Source organism: Girardinichthys multiradiatus, chromosome 4, assembly GCF_021462225.1.
Source record: "Girardinichthys multiradiatus isolate DD_20200921_A chromosome 4, DD_fGirMul_XY1, whole genome shotgun sequence".
NCBI classification, from domain to species: domain Eukaryota; kingdom Metazoa; phylum Chordata; class Actinopteri; order Cyprinodontiformes; family Goodeidae; genus Girardinichthys; species Girardinichthys multiradiatus.
The window spans coordinates 33,748,697-33,771,747 of record NC_061797.1 but is presented as its reverse complement, the minus strand read 5'-3'; the positions used below and the strand labels follow the sequence as shown (position 1 = coordinate 33,771,747).

General features: G+C 41.3%; 1 protein-coding gene across 1 annotated transcript in view; it reads left to right on the top strand.

Moving 5' to 3' along the window:
- Positions 1-23,051, top strand: part of ush2a (Usher syndrome 2A (autosomal recessive, mild)) — a 360,158-nt gene that overhangs the window by 154,250 nt on the left and 182,857 nt on the right. Inside the window, exons 40-47 of the mRNA XM_047364117.1 lie at positions 3,599-3,739; positions 6,436-6,511; positions 8,154-8,239; positions 9,032-9,191; positions 16,009-16,171; positions 16,259-16,406; positions 20,180-20,337; positions 21,652-21,799. Of these exons, the coding sequence (XP_047220073.1) occupies positions 3,599-3,739; positions 6,436-6,511; positions 8,154-8,239; positions 9,032-9,191; positions 16,009-16,171; positions 16,259-16,406; positions 20,180-20,337; positions 21,652-21,799 (1,080 nt within the window). The remainder of the gene's footprint in view (positions 1-3,598; positions 3,740-6,435; positions 6,512-8,153; positions 8,240-9,031; positions 9,192-16,008; positions 16,172-16,258; positions 16,407-20,179; positions 20,338-21,651; positions 21,800-23,051) is intronic.

Below are 23,051 nucleotides of genomic sequence, written 5' to 3'. Positions count from 1 at the left end.
AATAGACAATGAGCTAGCAGCATTAATCTTTAAAAGTTTCATAATAAAAGGTTTAAATACTGTTGCAAGATGTGTTTTTGGAGTTGTCAACAGAATTGGATCAAAGAGGATTCAACCCGTTTAGCAAAATGTCAAAAGAAAACACGCAAGTTTTAACATGTGCTCACAGTTCTTACGAACCTGTTGCAGATGATTTCCTATGATTACTCGCACACCTGTAAGGACCTTTTGGCCTAAAATGAACAGACATTTAGTCATCCTATTTTACTCTCTCTTTTGTCTTGTATTTCATGATAACACACAGACATCCACAATGTTCCAGCTAAACCCGTTAATGTCTCATTGGCGTGCCTCCAGCTTTGGGAGACTGTCTCCATTTGGAACACGACACTCAGGACTACCCCAATGATCTCATTCCCTGGCATCACTTCTTTTTGCCCCCCTCTCTTGCTGTTGCTCACTTTTCTGTCTTTCCCCACTTCGTCTTTTATGATGAAGATGATGTCTGCGTCCACTCCTGCTATTCGTCCCCCCTCTCATCCACGCTGCTATGTCTCTAGGCAAATATGATGATGAGCTTTGCTGCCTCTGTCTTCTCCAGTGTCTCTTTTGCTGGTCCCCCCCCCTCTTTTACAGACATTTAGTCCACTGTGATAAGGCTTCTTCTTAATTTATGATAGCCTCGACACCTGACTGCAGAATTACACCAATGGCTAAAAAAACACAGAAAACAAATGAGGGTGTAATAGCAGCAGAGTGGGGCCCTGGCCCTCTAATTGAATTAAAAGACATAGGTAAGACAGAGAGAGCGAGAAAAAGAGACAAGCACAGGGTGATTGAGCACAGAATGCAGAAAGGAGAGTGGGGAGGAATGGAAAAGAAAACAGACAATGTTAAAAAAGGGACTTTGGAAACGCATAAAGGACTGAAGGAGGCCAAGACGGCTAAATCAAAAAACATCGGAGAGCGACGAGTAAAGCTTAACAATTAGAGTAGACTGGGTCTGTTTGCCAAGCACTGCAAATTTGCTTAGCAACAGTAGCACAAAGGAAAAAATAAGGTCTTTAAAACACATTTTCAAGCTATTTGGATACAGATTTTGGTGTTATGCTAAGTACAGAATAAAACGAGTCAGTTAAGGCATACTTGGTACAAAGGCATATGGTCTGTTTGAAGGTAATTGCCCTTAAGCAGCGTTTAACCTTTGTGGGCCACCTTGATTGATCTGAAGTGTAGCAATCAAAATGTGAATGAAATGTGTACATCCAACTCAGATTCCATTGGCTCAGCAAAATAAGTCCCAACTATGTAGGCATTTAAGCTTTTTTCATAGTATACTCCAGTTTATTCCATCTATCCATCTACAGGTCCTTCTCAAAATATTAGCATATTGTGATAAAGTTCATTATTTTCCATAATGTCATGATGAAAATTTAACATTCATATATTTTAGATTCATTGCACACTAACTGAAATATTTCAGGTCTTTTATTGTCTTAATACGGATGATTTTGGCATACAGCTCATGAAAACCCAAAATTCCTATCTCACAAAATTAGCATATTTCATCCGACCAATAAAAGAAAAGTGTTTTTAATACAAAAAACGTCAACCTTCAAATAATCATGTACAGTTATGCACTCAATACTTGGTCAGGAATCCTTTGGCAGAAATGACTGCTTCAATGCGGCGTGGCATGGAGGCAATCAGCCTGTGGCACTGCTGAGGTCTTATGGAGGCCCAGGATGCTTCGATAGCGGCCTTTAGCTCATCCAGAGTGTTGGGTCTTGAGTCTCAATGTTCTCTTCACAATATCCCACAGATTCTCTATGGGGTTCAGGTCAGGAGAGTTGGCAGGTCAATTGAGCACAGTGATACCATGGTCAGTAAACCATTTACCAGTGGTTTTGGCACTGTGAGCAGGTGCCAGGTCGTGCTGAAAAATGAAATCTTCATCTCCATAAAGCTTTTCAGCAGATGGAAGCATGAAGTGCTCCAAAATCTCCTGATAGCTAGCTGCATTGACCCTGCCCTTGATAAAACACAGTGGACCAACACCAGCAGCTGACACGGCACCCCTGACCATCACTGACTGTGGGTACTTGACACTGGACTTCTGGCATTTTGGCATTTCCTTCTCCCCAGTCTTCCTCCAGACTCTGGCACCTTGATTTCCGAATGACATGCAGAATTTGCTTTCATCCGAAAAAAGTACTTTGGACCACTGAGCAACAGTCCAGTGCTGCTTCTCTGTGGCCCAGGTCAGGCGCTTCTGCCACTGTTTCTGGTTCAAAAGTGGCTTGACCTGGGGAATGCGGCACCTGTGGCCCGTTTCCTGCACACGCCTGTGCACGGTGGCTCTGGATGTTTCTACTCCAGACTCAGTCCACTGCTTCCGCAGGTCCCCCAAGGTCTGGAATCGGCCCTTCTCCACAATCTTCCTCAGGGTCCGGTCACCTCTTCTCATTGTGCAGCGTTTTCTGCCACACTTTTTCCTTCCCACAGACTTCCCACTGAGGTGCCTTGATACAGCACTCTGGGAACAGCCTATTCATTCAGAAATTTCTTTCTGTGTCTTACCCTCTTGCTTGAGGGTGTCAATAGTGGCCTTCTGGACAGCAGTCAGGTCGGCAGTTTTACCCATGATTGGGGTTTTGAGTGATGAACCAGGCTGGGAGTTTTAAAGGCCTCAGGAATCTTTTGCAGGTGTTTAGAGTTAACTCGTTGATTCAGATGATTAGTTTCATAGCTCGTTTAGAGACCCTTTTAATGATATGCTAATTTTGTGAGATAGGAATTTTGGGTTTTCATGAGCTGTATGCCAAAATCATCCGTATTAAGACAATAAAAGACCTGAAATATTTCAGTTAGTGTGCAATGAATCTAAAATATATAAATGTTAAATTTTCATCATGACATTATGGAAAATAATGAACTTTATCACAATATGCTAATATTTTGAGAAGGACCTGTATACATTGTCTATACCTGCTTATACTAGCGGGGGGGGGGGGGGTTGGTGTTGGTACCTATCTCAAGGAGTCATCGAGAGGCAAGGTATATCCCAGAGAGGTTGCCAGTCAGCCATTCACGGGAAGATTCACAGGACAAACATCCATGTACACACTCGCTACTAAGGGCAATTTATAATTACCAATGATTCAGCATGTGTGTTTTTGGATTAGAAGGAGGGAGTACTCAGCGAGAACCCATTCATGCATTGGAAGAACATACAAACTCCATATAGAAATAACTTGAATTGGGATTTAAACCCATTTTCTTCTTGCTTTAAGGCAACAGTCCTGAGAACTGGTCTACATTTTTTTTAAAGCTTTGCTGGTTATTTGTAAATAGGGCAACAAATAAGATTGATTAGATTTAATAGTAACATGAGATAAACCCCCTAAAACATTTCAACCAATGCCTGCATTGATGTTACTTATTCACAAACAGGTATTTTTGTATGTTGTGAAATCTGTCTTCTTATGTACAGCTGAGTTAATGAAATCAGCTTAGTGGTTTTCTGAAGTTGAAATTGTTTAGAGATACCATTCCTTGTCTGCGCTCTTTACCTCACTACTTTTTCGATTCTCTTCAGGTTTGATGACTGGTCTCACTCCATCAACCCAATACATTGTCACCGTAAGCACGTGTAGTCCTGCTGGCTGCACTGAGAGTCCTGTTGGTAACAGTGGTGATGACAATGATGTAAGATCAGGCTTTAAAACCCCAGAAGAAGGTAACAAACACACAAATACACATTCTTCTTACTGATGCATGACTGTTTTTGCAGCTTGATAAATAAATACACTTCTTTTCACGCCAACCCTGTATGTTTAGGGATTTGTAGTTTTTTTGCAAGAATAAAAAAGGAGCAACATGAGAAAAAGCCCGACCACTAAAGATCAGGAGGGTTGTAAATGGAAGATGGAAAATGTCTAAATAATGAAGCACTTGGGGAGCAAATGGCAGCTTGACAAAAGATGACATACAGAACAGACCAAACGTTTGGACACACCTTCTCATTCAAAGAGTTGTATTTATTTTCATGACTATGAATATTGTAGCTTCACACTGAAGGCATCAAAACTGTGAATTAACACATGTGGAATTATGTACTGAACAAAAAAGTGTGAAACAACTGAAAATATGTCTTATATTCTAGGTTCTTCTAAGTAGCCACCTTTTGCTTTGATTACTGCTCCGCACACTCTTGGCATTCTGTTGATGAGCTTCAAGAGGTAGTCACCTGAAATGGTTTTCACTTCACAGGTGTGCCCTGTTAGGTTTAATAAGTGGGATTTCAAGCCTTATAAATGGGGTTGGGACCATCAGTTGTGTTGTGCAGGAGGTGGATACAGTACAGAGCTGATAGTCCTACTGAATAGACTGTTAGAATTTGTATTATGGCAAGAAAAAAGCAGCAAAGTAAAGAAAAACGAGTGGCCATCATTACTTTAAGAAATGAAGGTCAGTCAGTCCGAACAATTGGGAAAACTTTGAAAGTGTCCCCAAGTGCAGTCGCAAAACCCATCAAGTGCTACAAAGAAACTGGCTCACATGAGGACCGCCCCAGGAAAGGAAGACCAAGAGTCACTTCTGCTGCGGACGATAAGTTAATCCGAGTCACCAGCCTCAGAAATCGCAGGTTAACAGCAGCTCAGATTAGAGAACAGGTCAATGCCACACAGAGTTCTAGCAGCAGACACATCTCTAGAACAACTGTTAAGAGGAGACTGTGTGAATCAGGCCTTCATGGTAAAATAGCTGCTAGGAAACCACTGCTGAGGACAGGCAACAAGCAGAAGAGACTTGTTTAGGCTAAAGAACACAAGGGATGGACATTAGACCAGTGGAAATCTGTGCTTTGGTCTGATGAGTCCAAGTTTGAGATCTTTGGTTCCAACCACCGTGTCTTTGTGCGGCGCAGAAGAGGTGAACGGATGGACTCTACATGCCTGGTTCCCACCATGAAGCATGGAGGAGGAGGTGTGATGGTGTGGGGGTGCTTTGCTGGTAACACTGTTGGGGATTTATTCAAAATTGAAGGCATACTGAACCAGTATGGCTACCACAGCATCTTGCAGCGGCATGCTATTCCATCCAGTTTGCGTTTAGTTGGACCATCATTTATTTTTCAACAGGAGAATGACCCCAAACACACCTCCAGGCTGTGTAAGGGCTATCTAACCAAGAAGGAGAGTGATGGGGTGCTGCGCCAGATGACCTGGCCTCCACAGTCACCGGACCTGAACCCAATCGAGATGGTTTGGGGTGAACTGGACCACAGAGTGAAGGCAAAAGGGCCAACAAGTGCTAAGCATCTCTGGGAACTCCTTCAAGACTGTTGGAAAACCATTTCAGGTGACTACCTCTTGAAGCTCATCAACAGAATGCCAGGAGTGTGCGGAGCAGTAATCAAAGCAAAAGGTGGCTACTTTGAAGAACCTAGAATATAAGACATTTTCAGTTGTTTCACACTTTTTTGTTCAATATATAATTCTACGTGTGTTAATTCATAGTTTTGATGCCTTCAGTTTGAAGCTACAATATTCATAGTCATGAAAATAAAGAAAACTCTTTGAATGAGAAGGTGTGTCCAAACTTTTGGTCTGTACTGTATTAAAGATTATAAGGAAATATAATCTTGACTGGGGAAAGGGAATTATATTTCTTCATTTTTTTAATCGCAGCATTAATCTGTGTTGGAGTAACCAGCCTTGTTGGGGAGATAATGTGACGGCAGAGGTCAGTACAGAGACAGCAAAAATCAATCTGACGCTAAAGGGAAGAAACAAATTACTGTATTGATTCCTGCAGAGTACAGAGGTAAAACACTGAAACATGTCAGGGAGACTCCAGGAAAGGAAACATATTCAAAACTTTTTTCAATAATGCATGTTGTGCAGGCACAATTTTACTCCCCTATGAAAAGGGGGAGTAAAGGTTAGGAAAAAAATTTCCTTACCTCTGGTTAAAGTATCTCAGAGCATAAGACCTGAAGGTTCTTCCATTCCACAGGTTCACGTTATCAGATGCCACAGAACAAGCTGATTTTTTTCAGAAACTTATTCAGGCCAGGTAACTATAAACTCAGAACAACAACAAAATAACAACAAAACCTCCAAGATAAGATGGCGAGGAGGTATGCTAATAGGATTTCCGAAATACCTTAAGTTGCCCTTTTCACTGTGGTGGAGCAGTGGCTATTTTCCATTGATGCTCTTTCTCCTTCTATCTTTGTAGTTTTTAACCATAAGACTTTCCAGAACTTCTTGATTAGAGCATTGGTGATAAAATGAATACCTGTGATTGAGCATAACAGATGTATACTTACAAAAAATGAGTGGCCACTTTTTTTCATTTTTCTTTTAGTGAACCATTATATTTGTAGGTGCACATATATATTACATTTTCATTTTACTACAATTTCAGTTCCAGATGCGGTCTCTCCTCCATTTGTAGTTTCATCTCCTTCAGCTCTGTTTTTAACCTGGGAACCTCCATCAAGGTAAGGTACCTTCTCATCTGCCCAATTTTCCCTTTAACATCCTGAAACCTTACTTAGCTATTTATTATGTTAAATATCTATAACTTCTAAATTGTTAATATTCTACTCTAGCGCTTTGCTGCGTCATACTAACTTAATATTACGAATTTATCCTTTATTGCTCGCTCATTTATTAGATAATGCATAAGAGATGTATTTTTCCTTACCATGTAAGATCATCAGATTATAGCTATGTAGTTGGGCGCGGCGCTGGTGGTGTAGGGTTTAAGCGCGTGACCATGTGCAGAGGCTATAGTCCTTGATGCGGCTGTCCTGGGTCCGAGTGCTGGACCGGGCGACCATTGCCGAATGTCTCGCCATCTTTTTGCCCTCTTTCCTGTCTACCTTGTGTCAGAAAAATGAAAAAAATAAAGGCCTCTGGTGCTGCAAAAAAAAAAATATTGAAAGCTATGTAGTTGCAGACTAATGCACACCCAAAGGAAATGGCAGTGACACAAATATTGTGTTTTCAAACTTGGGGTCTTCAGCTTTTAGTTTGATTCTGTGCAGATTGTTTAGATGCATATGATTTTTTTGCAAATTGTTGTACTGTCTTAAAAAAGTTTACTTTATAGCCAAAAGCTCAGTATGTTGTGCTTTTGCCCTGGAACAAAATTGTCAGCTAATTTAATTTCAGTATAGTCATATAATGAACATAGGTAAATCTGTGAAAGGGTTAAGGTGAAATTACTTCTATCAATCTTGTTAGCAGAATGGGGCAGATGTGCTTGAAAACATCGTCTTCTTGTAGTGACAGTGATTTCCTCCAGTGTCTAGCATTCAGTCCTCATTGCTTTGCATCAAAATGGTAAAAATTCAAGGAAATCCTCCTTAGAATTTGCTCCTAAAAGAAAAGTTATTTTACAAAATTGAAGTGAAAGATTCAGCTTTACGGAAGAAGGCTTTAGGATGTCCATGGGTGTCCAGCAAGTTTGAGTACCAATTACTTCCAAGATAGTGCCACCAGTGTGGTTGTTCAACATAGGTAGCAGGTGTGTACACATCTGCACACATCATGAGGCAAAGACGTTTGGGCAAGAAGAGCAGCAAACAGCCCAGTTTTTCCTTGTGTGCTAGAAAGATGTCAAGGATAAACCGAAGTACATCAGGAAGTAAAAGGAGAAGACTGGGACAACGTATTTTATTTTATAATTTATTTTTTGGATTGTTTTGTACATTTGAAATAGAATTTGTCTGCAGAAGAAAATGTGAGACCTGCCATAAGTCCTGTTTCATGCCAACAGCAAAGCATCCCAATTCTGGTCATTCAGAATTTGTTTTATTCACAATTCTACCCCAAAGTAGTATTTTAAACATCCGCATTGAATACTTCCTCAACAGGAAAAGGCTCAAAGACCTAAAGAGCTCTTTGGAAAACGTTTTGGGAGGAGTATTCACAGCAGTTTATATTAAATGTGTCTGCTTTGCTTAGATGCTTTTGAAATGTTTAAATTGTTCTTCAGTATATCTTAGAAATTAATAAAAACTTTAAATAAATGTTGAACTGTCAAACTACATTTACCCCCAAAGGGTTGGCCAGTGACTGTATAAGATGTCCAGTACTCCATACTATTGTTCTCATTTAATTGTTTTCCATTGATAGGCCAAATGGAGACATTACAGAGTACTTCCTCTATCACAACAGTGAAATGGTCTACAGAGGGAAAAACAGGCAGCACAACATCACCGGTAAACAAAAAGTGTGTATTTGTATGTGCTGTAGCTGGGACTGTATAGAGATGGGCTTCAGTAAAATGGTGGGGGTGGGAGTCCCAGTCCTTACCAAGTGGGATACCACTTTGTAAAAGTAAGCTAAACATACACTTGAAACTGAAGTGGCAGAGCAACAAAGAAAACAAAACATTAGCGCACATCCATGCACACAACTTCCGCTTACAGTTTTCACTGTGGAGACCTAAAGAGGGTATGAAACACATGTCACACCAATCAGAAGGAATACTCTAAAAGGATGCAAATAAATGCGCACAGAAACACTCACAGCATCATACACAGGTAAGCAAGGCTTTACACAAACTCTGTTGAAGGCACATGCATTGAAGTCCTCTCATTTTGTATGAGCGAATAGGGTGTTTATTTATTTTTACCTACACACTGATACAATTAACAAACCATCTTACTCCTTGAAAGCGTTAGTGTGCATTTTTGAAAGCCAATGAAAGAGTGAGAGCACATCTCATCCATGCTGAGTTATTAATGCAGATTGTCTGATTTTCACAGTGACTGGGTGGATTATGGACATTGTAATTACATGGTATGTGCAAGAATAGATTGTTTCAGGGTGAGATTCCAGCAGTGGGCCAGATGGTGAGAGGTTTTCGAACAGAAAGAGAAAAAGTAGTCTAAACAGAAGAGGGTGGACAGAGAAAAAAGGACAAAACTAACCGCTAGAGTTTATCTTATCTGTGCTGTCAGGGAGTGTGATCTTTTCTTTTTTTGTAACTACATGTGTTTGTGTTTCAGGTCTTGCTGTGTACTCAACTAACTTCTTGGTACTTGGTGCTTGCACTAATGTAGGCTGTACCAACAGTTCACAAGTTACAGCTCTAACATCTCAGCTTCCACCTGGGCCCCTACATGCTCCAAGTCTTACCTTGCTGGACTCTCGAACTATATTTGTGGAGTAAGCACACCAAAACACACCCACACCCGCTATATCTTATGCATATGTAAGTACAAAAAGGCCTACTATCTTAGAACCCAGAGCAGACCACAGTGACAAGTGCAAAAAGAACAATGCATTATGAAATATGCACAACATTTTCATTTTGAGCCTTTTAACCTTTTTTAGACAACACAGAGACATTTATAAGCCAAAAGAATCTACCTAAATAATAATAATGATTATATTTGGATTTCGTGGAAGGGGGTCCAAATCTGTCAACACGTGTTCAGCCCCTTTAGTTATATTTTATAAAAGCGGTCTAGACGGAGAACACATTGCCAATGACCTTCAGTTGTGTTTACCATGCATAATTGTTTTAAGCAGTTATAATCTGACCTTTAGAGATAGCAGGTATATCATAATAAATCTCTGGTGTTTTCCCACCGTGTTCACATGCAGCCGTTCCTGATGTTTACATCATGTAAACATATAAAAATCCATCTGTTCGTAAGCTTACTTATGACAGGATTCACACCAAAAACATAGAAACAGCCATTTGCATGCACAGAAATGCTCACACTTTATTGGATTTAAGGTTAGGGAGTCAATATGTTACTGCATACACTGGTATGACAAAATAATTCTTATAGTTTTTGAAAAAGAACCATGTGGTATGAACAGAGGCGAACCACAAGTCCCACAGTTGGGCCTTCTTTACCAGAACAACCTCCATACCACCGTACAACACCTCAACATTAATGCACAAATGAATATGAAGCAGATTGGCACAACCTGGTATAAGAGAAGCTACTCTCCCATTGTCAACTGATTGTAGCAAAAACAGAACAAACAAAATCAGGTCCCGGGATCACATAGAGGGAACAAAGAGTCAGACTTTGAGCGCCTTGCTGAGCAGATCAATGTGTTGTACCCTCTGCTTTCACGCTCCTGCCTGGAACATGTTTACATCTTCCTCCTGTGTATATAGTGTTTAGATTATTTTACTTTATTTTGTCTGGAACAGTGGTTTTTAATCCTGGTCCTCAGGACCCAGTGTCCTGCATGTTTTAGGTGTTTCCCTACCTTCACACACCTGACTTAAATGGGTGATTAACAGGCCTTTGCAGCACTAGATGGCTGCTGTCGAGGTAATGCAAGCATTTGATTCAGGTGTACTTGAGCCGGGACATGTCTAAAACATGAAGGACAGTGGGTCCTGAGGACCAGGATTAAAAAACGTTTGTCTAGATTGTGTATTTATAATTAGATGTTTTTTGACTTTTTCTAAATGTTTCTTTTCGAAAGCAGTTTACAGTCTATAAATACTTAAACTCCTCTGTACTATATTGTTTGTAGATTTTTAAATTTCTTTGTCATGGTTATTCATTGTTCTTTCTATTTTTTATTTATACTTCCTAATATTATCCACTAGATGTACACCATTATCCTGTCCTGTTGCTGAAACTATGTAACAAGGGCGATGATAAAGTTAATCTTATGTCTATATTAATAATTGTATGATTGTTATAGACATGCTCATTTACTTGACTGTTTAGGGGGTGGATCCCTGCACTATCAAGCTGGTAGCACTTTATTAATTCACAGTTGTTTGTTGTGCGGAGAATCTCTCTCCATTCTCTCTGTCTTTCATCCATCTTTTCTGCCCAAGACACTCTTAGGCTCACGAGGAGTCCTCCTCACTACTCTTAATAGTTTGTCCAGCCCCAGGTGCTTTGTGAAAAACCTTTATCTTACCAAGGGAAACATCTTAGAATTTGATGAATAAAATCATACACCACTTAAGCACTGGAACCAGTTTGGTGAATTAGGCCACTGTTATTGTCACCTCTTGTGTTTTAGTGTTTTTGCAGCATTTGGTAAAGTAGCTAATAAGTGTCTCACAGCATATATTGCACAAACAATGAAAACATTGCATATCTTTTGTGGTTCAGCAGCATTGAAATATAAACATTTATATCTTTGACATCTGTCCATGAACATCTGTTATCAGCCCTCAGTTCTCTTACATAAATGATTATGTAGTCAGATTAAATACCTTGGACCACTAAAGAAAATGCCCTCTGACTATAAATCAAACTATGATTTGACTGATCAGGATGGCTCTCATATGTATGCTGTCATTTAGTTTAGGGCTCAAGGTGTTTTGACAAGTCAAATGACAGTAAAAGCGACAGACACCGTGCTCTAACCAAAAAATCAGAATCAAGTGTTTTTTTAATGAATGTTTTTGCAGCAACGGTCCCATGGGGCGCTCTGTATGTGGGGTGCACAATCTACCTCTACACTACCCGAATCAAGTTCCTTCTTAATTTATTTGCCGAACATCAGGGTTTGTCTCAAACTGTTCGTTTTCCAGTAGATCTTCCTTTAAATGTTTGATTTGAAAGCTTAAATGATGGATCTGTTTCACAGAATTGATTTATCAAAACCAGTGACTGCACTGAGTAAATCTGATTGCAAAATCCACAGGTATAAAAGAAAGAAGAAAACCTTTAGAATATATCATATGGGGATGTGGCAGTTTTTTGTAATTGTTTAGACTTGTACATCTTTCCATGAGTGTGTTCCTGCTTCTTGAACATCTCCGTCTTGAGCCCATAAAATATTTTGAACAACATACTCACCTGGTGAGTATGGGAAGGCTGTGTACTGCCTTGTTGACACATTGGTAATAGGAGTAGGTTGAGAGATCATACTAGATCAATACCACTCTACCCTTACTGTGAGAAAAGCTAAGAAAAATAGAGAGAGAGAGAAAAAAATATAAGACAGACAAAGGGAAACAGAAGAAAGAAGGCAATAACAGAAGAAAAAGAAAATAATTGGATATGCATGATGAGTGATGGTAAAAGATTGAATAAGAAACACGCTGCAAACAACTATTTTCTTACACCAACACAATTGTTTACCGCAAGACCCAATAAGAGACATTTACCACCACTCATACTGAGCTTTCTTGCAAAACCTATTACCATTTAAACTTATGTACTCGTACTCGTCGGCTTCGGCTTCCGACCGGGTCGCGGAGGCAGCAGACTCAGCAGAGACACCCAGACGTCCCTGTCCCCAGACACCTCCTCCAGCTCCTCCGAGGGGAGCCAAAGGCGTTCCCAGGCCAGCCGAGAGATATAGTCCCTCCAGCATGTCCTGGGCCTTCTCCCGGTGGGATGTGCCTGGAACACCTCCCGAGGAAAGCATCCGGTATAGATGCCCGAGCCACCTCAACTGGCTCCTCTCGATGTGGAGGAGCAGTGTCTCTTCTCCGAGCACCTCTCGGATGGCCGAGAGCCTCACCCTATCTCTAAGGGAGTGGCTGGCCACCCTACGGAGGAAGCTAATTTTAGCCACTTGTATCCGGGATCTCGTTCTTTCGGTCATGACCCAAAGTTCATGGCCATAGGTGAGGGTAGGAACGTAGACTGACCGTTAAATCGAGAGCTTCGCTTTTTGGCTCAGCTCTGTAATGGGGTACACTGCCCCCACTGCGGCAGCCGCACCGATCCGTCTGTCGATCTCCCGCTTCATTCTTCCCCCACTCGTGAACAAGACCCCGAGATACTTAAACTCCTCCACTTGAGGCAGGAACTCCTCTCCAACCTGAAGAGGACAAGCCACACTTTTCCGGTCGAGAACCATGGCCTCGGACTTGGAGGAGTTGATCTAAATCCCAGCCACGTCACACTCGACAGCGAACTTCCCCAGCGCATGCTGTAGTCTTGGCTAGAGGGGGCCAGCAGGACCACGCCATCTGCAAAAAGAAGAGACAAAATCCTCTGGTCCCCAAACCAGACCCCCTCCGGCCCTTGGCTGCGCCTAGAAATCCTGTCCATAAAAGTTATGAACAGGATCGATGACAAAGGGCAGCCCTGCCAGAGTCCAACATGTATCGGGAACAGGTCCGACTTAGTGCTGGAAATGCAGACCAAAGTCCTGCTCCGCTTGTACAGAGACCGGATGGCCCCTAATAAAGGGTCCCGGATTCCATACTCCTGGAGCACCCCCCACAGGGCTTCACGAGGGACACAGTCGAATGCTTTCTCCAGGTCCACAAAACACATGTGGACCGGTTGGGCAAACTCCCATGAACCCTCGAGTACCCTGTAGAGGGTATAGAGCTGGTCCAGTGTTCCACGGCCGGGACAAAAACCACACTGCTCCTCCTGAAGCCAAGGTTCGAATATTGGCCAGACTCTCCTCTCCAATACCCTGGCATAGGCCTTACCAGGGAGGCTGAGGACTGTGATCCCCCTTTAGTTGGAACACATCCTCCGGTCACCCTTCTGTGACACCCCTCTGCCACAGCCCGGACTGCGGCATGCTTGGCCTCACGGTACCCGTCAGCCGTCTCAGGTGTCCCACAAGCCAACCACAGCCGATAGGTTTCCTTCTTCAGCTTGACAGCGTCCCTTACTGCTGGTGTCCACCACCAGGTTCGGGGATTCCCACCACTACAGGCACTGCAGACCTTACGGCCTCAGCTACAGGCAGCAGCATCGACAATGAATGCGGAGAACATGGTCCACTCTGACACCATGTCTCCAACATCCCCCGGAATCTGGTCAAAGCTCTCCCGGAGGTGGGAGTTGAATACATCCCTGGTCTAGGGCTCTGCCAGACGTTCCCAGCTGACCCTCACTATGCGTTTGGGCCTGCCAAATCTGTCCGGCTTTCTCCTCTTCCAGTGGATTCAACTCACTACCAGGTGGTGATTAGTGGACAGCTCAGCCCCTCTCTCCTGCACAAGCTCAGGCTCCTTCCCCCCCAGCGAGGTGACATTCCACATCCCTAGAGTCAGTCTAAGTATCCTGGGATCGGGCCGCCGGTGTCTCCACCTTTGTCCGCCACCCAATCCTCTTTGCACCGGTCCCTCATGGTTCCACCTGCAGTTGGTTGGCCCAATGGGGGATGGCCTTGCATCTCTCATTCGGGCTTGGCCCGGCCCGGGTCTCACGAGGAGCAACCCAGCCAGCAGGCGCTCTTTGATGAGTCCCGACCCCAGGCCTGGCTCCAGGTTGGGACCCCGGCTCCGCTGTACCGGGCGACGTCACCTGCCTCGATTTAGTAGTCCTCATGAAGGTGTCTTGAACCGTTCTTTGTCTGACCTGTCACCTAGAGTTTGCCATGGGAGACCCTACCAGGGGCATTTAAGCCCCAGACAACATAGCCTCTAGGATCATTTGAGCACTCAAACCCTTCCACGACGTTAAGGTGGCGGTTCAGAGAGGGGTTAATCTTTTTTTTTTATACTTAGTACTTTCATGCATTAAAGGAAAGCTGCTGTTGTCTTTCTGTCATCTCTAACTTGTCAGGTCATTCTCCTGACCTCTGCCATAAAGGCATTTTCTTTCATGTAATGGAAGTGAAGTGTGGGGACCCAATGCAGAGAGGAGGCAGGAGGCAACCAGGAGACAAAAAGAAAAAAAAACATTTACTTAAAAAAAAGAAAATCAAAAACTTACCAAAAAAAAAAAACTAGAGTCCAGGGTAAATCCAAAGCAGCAAATCTGGGGGATGCAAGGAAAGAGGCCAGTGGCAACAACAGGGATTTCTGAGTTGACTGAAAAAACCAAATGGTATTTATGCTGGAGAGCTTGATTACTGTAATGCAAGACAGGTGTGTTGATGAGCAGATGAGACAGCTTGATGAGTGCAGGGAGCTGAGACACAGAGGAAAGTTACTGGGTAAATCAGGGAACACACTCTCACATGCTGGGTCCTGCGTGTTTGCGATTAAGGGTTCCCAGGGGTTATGCATGGGAGTATTTCTTCAGTTATTTGCACGATGAGGTGTGGCTTATATTGGGGTTGGAGCGGTTGCAGACTAGGACTGAGTTGTGTATCTTTGTGGGAATTTTTGGGGATTGTGGTCGACCGGGTGCTAGATGATGGCAGAATCCCTTTTTTCGACTGTGCTCAGTGAGGGAATAATGCATTGTGTGAATGCCAGAGAGGAGATCAGTTAGTGCAGTTCAGTTACTTTTGGCCAATGTCCACTCATGGTCTTTGCAATGTCCTGCGCTCACATCTGCCCTATGTTGCAGTTTCTCTCCACATCAGGAGACTCTGGGGCATTGTTCACGCTGAATATGCATGGTGTTGGTAAATATTCATACATGAACACAGGAACAAACACACAAGAAAACTGATTGCAGCTAAGAAATTCATATTTACAATAGCTACTTGTTTATGGTTGTGGGTGTTGTAACAAAGGCATATGTATGTGTTGATGTATGAATATACTCTTGTTTGCTCCCTCACACACCCCTCACCTTTTCTGCTCTTTCTCTACCCCTGCAGTATTTGTCTCTTTATATCTGTATTATGGTCTGTCCTCTTTGTTGCTTGAAGAAGATGGGGTCTATTGTGTCATTCATTGAATTAAGACATTGAAAAGACAATAGTGCCATTGTGCCGTTTTGTAGCGTATATATGCCCCCACACAGTAAGGCAACCAGACCCACCATATTGTGTCGTTAAGCTGTCTTGAGAGGAAGCATGCACAAAAGGATTATGCTGGATTTTTACTTTGGTTACATAGGTATTTTAAACATACACACACAAAAAAAGATAGAAAATAATATGAAACACAGTAACATGGATATTTTAGTTGCCTTGGACCATAAAATAACTACAGCCATATCGTTGCTCAAAAAAATTAAATGGACCATCCTCCTTTATGTTTAATGTAGCAGCACTGAAAATACGAATACAGAGGCATTATCCCAAAGAGTAACACTTAGAAAATGGCTTATTTAAATCATCCTCTTGGTGTCATTTTCTTTTAGTTTCTGCTTTTGCTTCCCTCTCTTTCCAGGTGGTCACGTCCCTCGCAGATAAATGGTGTTTTGAAGTTCTACTCCATCTTCCTGTCACATGATGGTTCGGAGCCCATGCTGGCCTATAACAGCTCAGACCTTGCTGAGGAACACACGCTCCGCAACCTAACTCCAGGAACATCTTACTCTGTCACAGTGGCTGTGAGTCCTCTTCATAGTTATTTCTTTTCAAACTTATTTGTATCTTTATATTTCTGTGTCACACATATTTATTTTTGTGTTTGACAGGCCTGCACAGGAGGTGGGTGCACCAGAAGCCCCCCAAGCCACGTTCAGACTGAGGAGAGTACCCCGGAGAATGTTCCTGAACCGCTGGTCATCCCTCTCTCCCCGCATTCACTCAACATCAGCTGGGCTCCTCCTGAGACTCCAAATGGTAAAAAAAGACATACAAAGAGCCAGTCATAAATGCTGTGCACAACTAAACATGAAACATGCAGAGTTGTTAACAGAGTAAGAAAGATGGTCATGGAAAACAGATTAAGCTAAATACAAGTCTCACAAAAATTAGCTGTCATTCACAATATTTTTCCATTGTTTAGACAAATTCAAGTGATCCGAAACTTTTGAAACAAAACCAGTTGCGAAGGAGTCTAAAAACAAAATGGGTAGAGAGAAAAAAGGTTAAAATTGGGAGGGGCTTCCCCTTCTTTTTGAGGAAACAGTTTTCTTAAACTCTGTCTCTGCCACCTTTCGTCTTCAAACATCTTGAAATTAGGATTAAATGGGAGCAGGAGCGAGAGGACAGTTTCACCAAGATACTTTAAGTGGATGAAAAGTGCTCCCTTTTGACTAAAGAGAGAACTGCAGGCTGGAAGCCCAAATACTTGCACCGTCTGGCATCCTCTTTTTACATTTTACCATTGTTCTGGCATTCAGTAAGTTTTATTAGAAAATAACTGAAACGTCTACTATGGAAATGTTTTTTGGGTTTTAACAAGGCTTAAAGCATAGTTTTTATTATACTTCTTGTTCAGATAGAACCTGTATGTTGAGTTTCTCTATTCCAAGTTAAAAGAAAAGAAAGATGTGTAATAGATTTTAAATAAAGTCTTAAGTAACATTGTTTCTGTGAGAAAGGCCAGTAGGTGATGATTAAATAATAACTGTTTGTAGAGTAAGAAGAAAAAGTGGGCTAAACTTTTAATCTTAGAATAGTGATGCTCTATTTGGAATAAGGCTCTTTTTGTGTCTGAATAAAATTTTGATGAAAGATAGCTACTGACAGCAGTCATTACAAGTTGAAGTCAAATGATATACTGACTAATATCAAAATAATAAATAACAATAGTATTTCTCTGTAAATCAGATTAATAGCTTAAAACCGCATTTAACCATCTTTTCCATCCCATTTAACAGACTCTGAACATAAAGTTTGTGAAGGTGCTACAAATTATTAGATGTTAATGTCATGCTTGTTGTGCAGTAATGTGTATGTGATTTGAGCTTTGTGTGTTTTATACCTAATCCCACATTAGGGTATTTTGCACCATAAACCCTGTGGTGTGTGTGCATATTAACCTGGTTAAATTGCTTAAAGCTTTCCTCAACTGATGAGAGAAATTTATAATAAGCAAGATGATTACTGTATTATCCTGTACTTAAAAAGCTTTATGTTTTCCTTTATAAAAAAAGGGAGAAATGCTCAGTTTCATTTTTCAATGACTTTTTTTATTAAATAAATGGCATGATGATGGGTTACAGAGTGATATCCTGTGTTATTTTCTCACTGTCTTCCCCCCCCTTTCTCCGCAATTCCACAGGGATTTGTGGGGGATAATCCTCTCGGGGATTAGGTCGGGGCAACACGCAGACAAAGAGGGGAAATAAGCCTGTTATGCATTCGCTGCTTCATTTCCCAACCTGTCTTTATTACAGCCTATACTGATATGGGCTTATTCATGCACACAAGCACATACAGTACTCTGCACACATTCACACACACACACACACACACACACACACACTCACATGCATGTGATTGGCCACATTAAGAGCTTCCCAGATAACATGCATCCGTAGGGTTTTTGTGTCTTCATTTTCGTGATAGGTGTGTATATCTGTATTGAGCAATAATAAAACCCACACATGATTAAAGTAGAATAGACCCTTAGTTCTTAGCACTGATCTTTTGAGCCTCCTGTATGCATTTTTATTAAGGAAAAGCACATTTGGCACCGTACTGTTTCATTTTTTTATTAGGTGGATGTAATGTCACATAATTATTGTGTGTTTGAGGTATGGATTGTTATTAAATGTGTGGATATCTGGCAACCTGCGTGGTGTATTGATATGTGTCTGTGTCTGCATACCTATTTTGCTCATTTGTGTGACTGCATGTTCATTTTTGTACCACTGTCCTTCTCTGGGCCTTCATCCCGTGTAACGCCTATGGTTACAATTGTCATTTCAGTACTGTTTTCATCTGTAGGACACACTGACTGGCAGGCCTTGAGCCTCTAAGTCAGTTTTTATTTGCATATACAGTGAACTAGAACGCACTGCAACATTGCAAAGCCAAACTTTAAGCTTATTTCTTACAGTCTGGACACTGTCATGTAGTATGAGTGACCAGTAAAACTAGAAAAATGCCTGTGGATGTGTTTAGTGATTAGTCCTATCTAAAAAAGATTGAAGCATATTTAAGTCAAAACTAATGAGGGTGAATAACATGTTAAATACATATAGTGACAGGGGTGTTTGAGGAAAATGAGAAAATGCAGTCAAATGTTTAGGAAATGATTTTTTTTAAATAAAAAGTTTTATATAGAGGTACATGTGTAAAACAAACATTTTATAACATTAAACACTAAAATGTGTAACTACTGTGCTTATTGTGTCCATTTTGTAGCATTAATGTAGTCTGTTGTCCTTTTGTTCTGTTTTTGTTTTTGTTTTTTTTGTGAGCTGGTCCCAATCTTAAAATTTTCCAGCTACTGAAAGATCACACTTCTCAGCCTCCATTAGAACGCCTACTTTATGGTGTTGGAAAGGAGGTGGATACCCAAATCTTGAATTTAGAAGAAGCAGTTGATTTTCATTCTGGCTGTAGGAAAAGTAGTGCAGACTGTTACCGTCACAGAACTGTTGAGGAGGTCATGAGAACTTGGTTGTCTGGTATGCATGTGTTTTGTAGCTTAGCAGAAGGCTTACGTCTTTGTCCCTCGAGGCATTTTGTGGGGGAAGTTGCAGGTGATTTGGATATTGAAGATGCTTTAAAGGGTTGTCCGGTTCTTGTATGCCCAAAGCTAGAGCTGTGTCTGCATTATCAGCACCAAATCAAGATCGTTTCTAGTGCAGGTTCAACTTTGCCAGGCCTGCGTCTTGTCACCAGTCCTGTTTGTGGTGTTCATGGAGAGGATCTCAGGGTGTAGTCATTGATAGAAGGCTGTCTATTTTTTGGATCTCAGGGTCTTATCTTTGCTTTTTGCAGATGATGTGGTTCTGTTGCTGTCTTCGGGTCATGACTTTCAGCATGTGCTGGAGCTGTTTGGTGCCAAGTATTGAAGCAGCCATGGTTAAAGTCAGCTCCGCCAAGTCTAACACCATGGTTTTGTAACCAGAAAAAAGTGGACTGTTCCCTCTGGGTCTGGGGTAAATTTGTTGATGTTTGGTGGATAAGGGATCGTGGTTTGGAAAACCATAATGTTCCAGTCTGATCGAGATCTAGGGCAGAAGATGGTGTCATTTTCTTCTATAGGGTAGCTTAGAGATAGGATGAGAAGTACTGTCATTTAGAGGGAGCTTGGAGTAAAGCCACTGGTCCTCTATACTGAAAGCAGTCAGTTAAAATGTTTCAGCCATTTGAAGGCCCTTTGGAGGTTTTCGATGCACATCCCACAGGAAGGAAACCTCGAACATGTTGAAGGGACTATTTTCCTTCTTATATTGGAGCACCTTAATGAGATGAAGTGTGTCTTGGTTTCCCAATTGAATCTGTTACCCCATGGAGGCAATCTTGACCATGGATGGATGGATGGAGCTAACTACTGTATGGAGTTACATGTCAAAATAAACTTGTATTGAAACCTTAAAAACTCAACCTCACTCAACCTTGATCAAGGTCCATTTGTTTGCATTAATTGTGTGCTGTTGCTTCTTTTTCCTTTTTCCTCATGCATTTCATAATTAATTATGCTCTTTTGACAGGTGTTATAACAAGTTACGGTCTCTGGATGGATGGAGTCCTTGTTTTCAACTCCAGTTCCACTCAGAGTTTCTTCGTAGTAGAAGGACTTTCTCCATGGAGCCGGCATGTAGTTAGACTGCAGGCATGCACAGCACGAGGCTGTGGCAAAGGGCCAATGGTCAGTGAATCATTCACTTAAGAAAATTTTTTTTCTGTAAGTAATTGCAATAGAGATATGACTTTAAAAAAGTCAGTCAGTCAGTCAATTTCTACCGCTTATTCCATAGTGGGTCGCGGGGAAGCTGGTGCCTATCTCCAGTAGTCTATGGGCGAGAGGCGGGGTTCACCCTGGACAGGTCGCCAGTCCATCGCAGGGCAACACACAGACAACCACGCACACACTCATTCATACACCTAAGGGCAATTTAGAGTGACCAATTAATCTAACAGGCATGTCTTTGGACTGTGGGAGGAAGCCGGAATACCCGGTGAGAACCCACGCATGCACGGAGAGAACATGCAAACTCCATGCAGAAAGACCCCTGGATGGGAATCGAACCAAGGACTTTCTTGCTGCAAGGCAACAGTGCTACCAACTGCGCCACCGTGCAGCCCTCTTTTAAAAAAAAAAACTTTAAAAAAGTGTCTTTTTAAATTCATTTCAGTGTTTAGGATTTATTTTTTCACCAGACTCGTATAGTTTATAGGTCCAGTTCTGCAGTATTCAATGCAGCTTTTCAACCAACAAGTGGTATTTAGAGCAATGCACGCTTCATAAAATCCTCTATTTCTGAATAAACTTCCATCAGATGGTGAAACTAAATTGCTAATAAAGCAAAGGAGATTTTCAGAGAGCAGGTTATTGCTGTAAGAGAAAGAAAAACATAGAGACACCATGGGGGAATCCACATCTACAAAGTGAATGTGTGTGCGAGTGTGTCACTGTGCCTCATAAAGGTGATCGATTCTCTCAGCTCAGTAATGAGAGTTACGTGGTGACAGTGACATTTGGTGGGAAATGCCACTCCATTCTCAGCAACGTCTCTGACAACAGGCCAGATTTTAGGGCATATTTCCAATACAGATGCCACAATTTGTCAAACACCAGAAGAAATGGCTGACACTGCAGAACAGAAGGAGAGGAGGACGGGAAAGGATACGTTAGAGAAGAGAAATCCACAAGGGTGACAAGAAAATGAGAATAAAAGCATTGAGAATAAGATCCAAATGAGAATGATAGAATAAGTAGTTAGAATTATGAAAGAGGAGGAGGGATTGCAAAAGATATAAAAACTACAAACTGAGTTAATGCAGACCAGTCTTTTTGGGCACTTTGATTTGATAGATTTAATGTTAGAACATCATAGGTGAATCAATTGATGAAGTGTGTTATTTTGTTGTGACCTGTATCTGTATAGTTTGCATGTGCATACAATGTACACATCTGATCTTTGTATAACTGTGCTTTTGTTGTTTGTTTTTTGTTAATTAGGTGGAGTCACATACATTAGAGATGGCCCCAGAAGGCCCTATATTGCTACAGTTGACCAATCACAGTTCTAGATCACTTCGAGCCCGCTGGACGGCCCCTCCTAGAGCAAATGGGAACCTCCGCTACACACTGTACTGCAAAAGAAAAGGTGACACATTCTGTCTCTCTCTTCCTTCACAGAAAATCACAGTGATGCCTCAGTTTGAGAACCCATTTGGATGTTTTATTTTCTCACTGACATATTTGTTGAAGTGTTAACTATTCAAACATTAATAGTATTGTTAGCATTTTAATGTTAGAGATGCTCTACAGAACACTTTGCACTGTTTCAAAGATTTGCTCTATGAGCCCTTTTAATATATATGCTTGGCATGCCTCCTAAATATGCAGTAATTGTTACAGTTTTAGTATCTTGTCTTTTTTTTATACCATGACAAATGTGTTGCCAAATCACATTTTTGCATGTGGGTTATAAACTTTATTTCTGACCAAAAGCACCTTGTTCCACATGTTTGCTGTGCCCTTACATTGCTTGCACCAAACTGCAAACATCTTATGGTTTTTTTTAAATAATGGCTTTCTTCTTGCTTCCGTTCAATTAAGCCTAGATTTGTGGAGTACATTTTGTCCGGTAACTGATTCTCCCTTCTGAGCTGTGAATCTCTGCAGCTACTCCAGAGCTGCCATTGGTCTCTTGGCGGCTTCTCTTATTAATGTTATCTTTTTCTGACCTGTCAGTTTAGGGGGTTGGTCTTTTCATAGGGTTACATTTGTGCTTTATTTTATTTCCAAATGATCTATCCTGCAATGATCCTCAGGATGGTCAAAGCTTGTGATGTTTTATAATCTAACCCTGCTTTACTTCTCTATAACTTTATCCCTCGCCTGCCTGGTGTATTCCTATGTCTTCATGGTGCTGTTTATTTTTGTGTTGTTCTTAAACAAACCTCTGAAGCTTTCACAGAATAGCTATATTTAAACTGAGACTAAGTTACACACAGTAGGACTCTATTGATTATCTGGCTGCTGAATGCACTTGGTTGCAGTACATTTAATTTAAGGGTATCAGCAAAGGGGACTGAATACAAATGCAAGTCACAGTTTTTTTAATTAGATTTGTTTTATTCGACTTTCCATGATTTTTCTCAATAACCATTTGTTACTATGTTTTGGCATATCACTTAAAAATATTTGAATATACAGTTAGTTTTTTAGTTATAACAAAATGTGGAAAAGGTTCAAGGTGTTTCAATACTTTGTCAAGGCATGTGTTTGACCCTTACGAAAGCAGCAATTGACAGGCTATTTCACTGTATATGTATATATATAATATATATATATATATATAGCTACACTACTTGCTGATTTTCTGTGAGAACACTGTTATTTTCAGTTTCAAA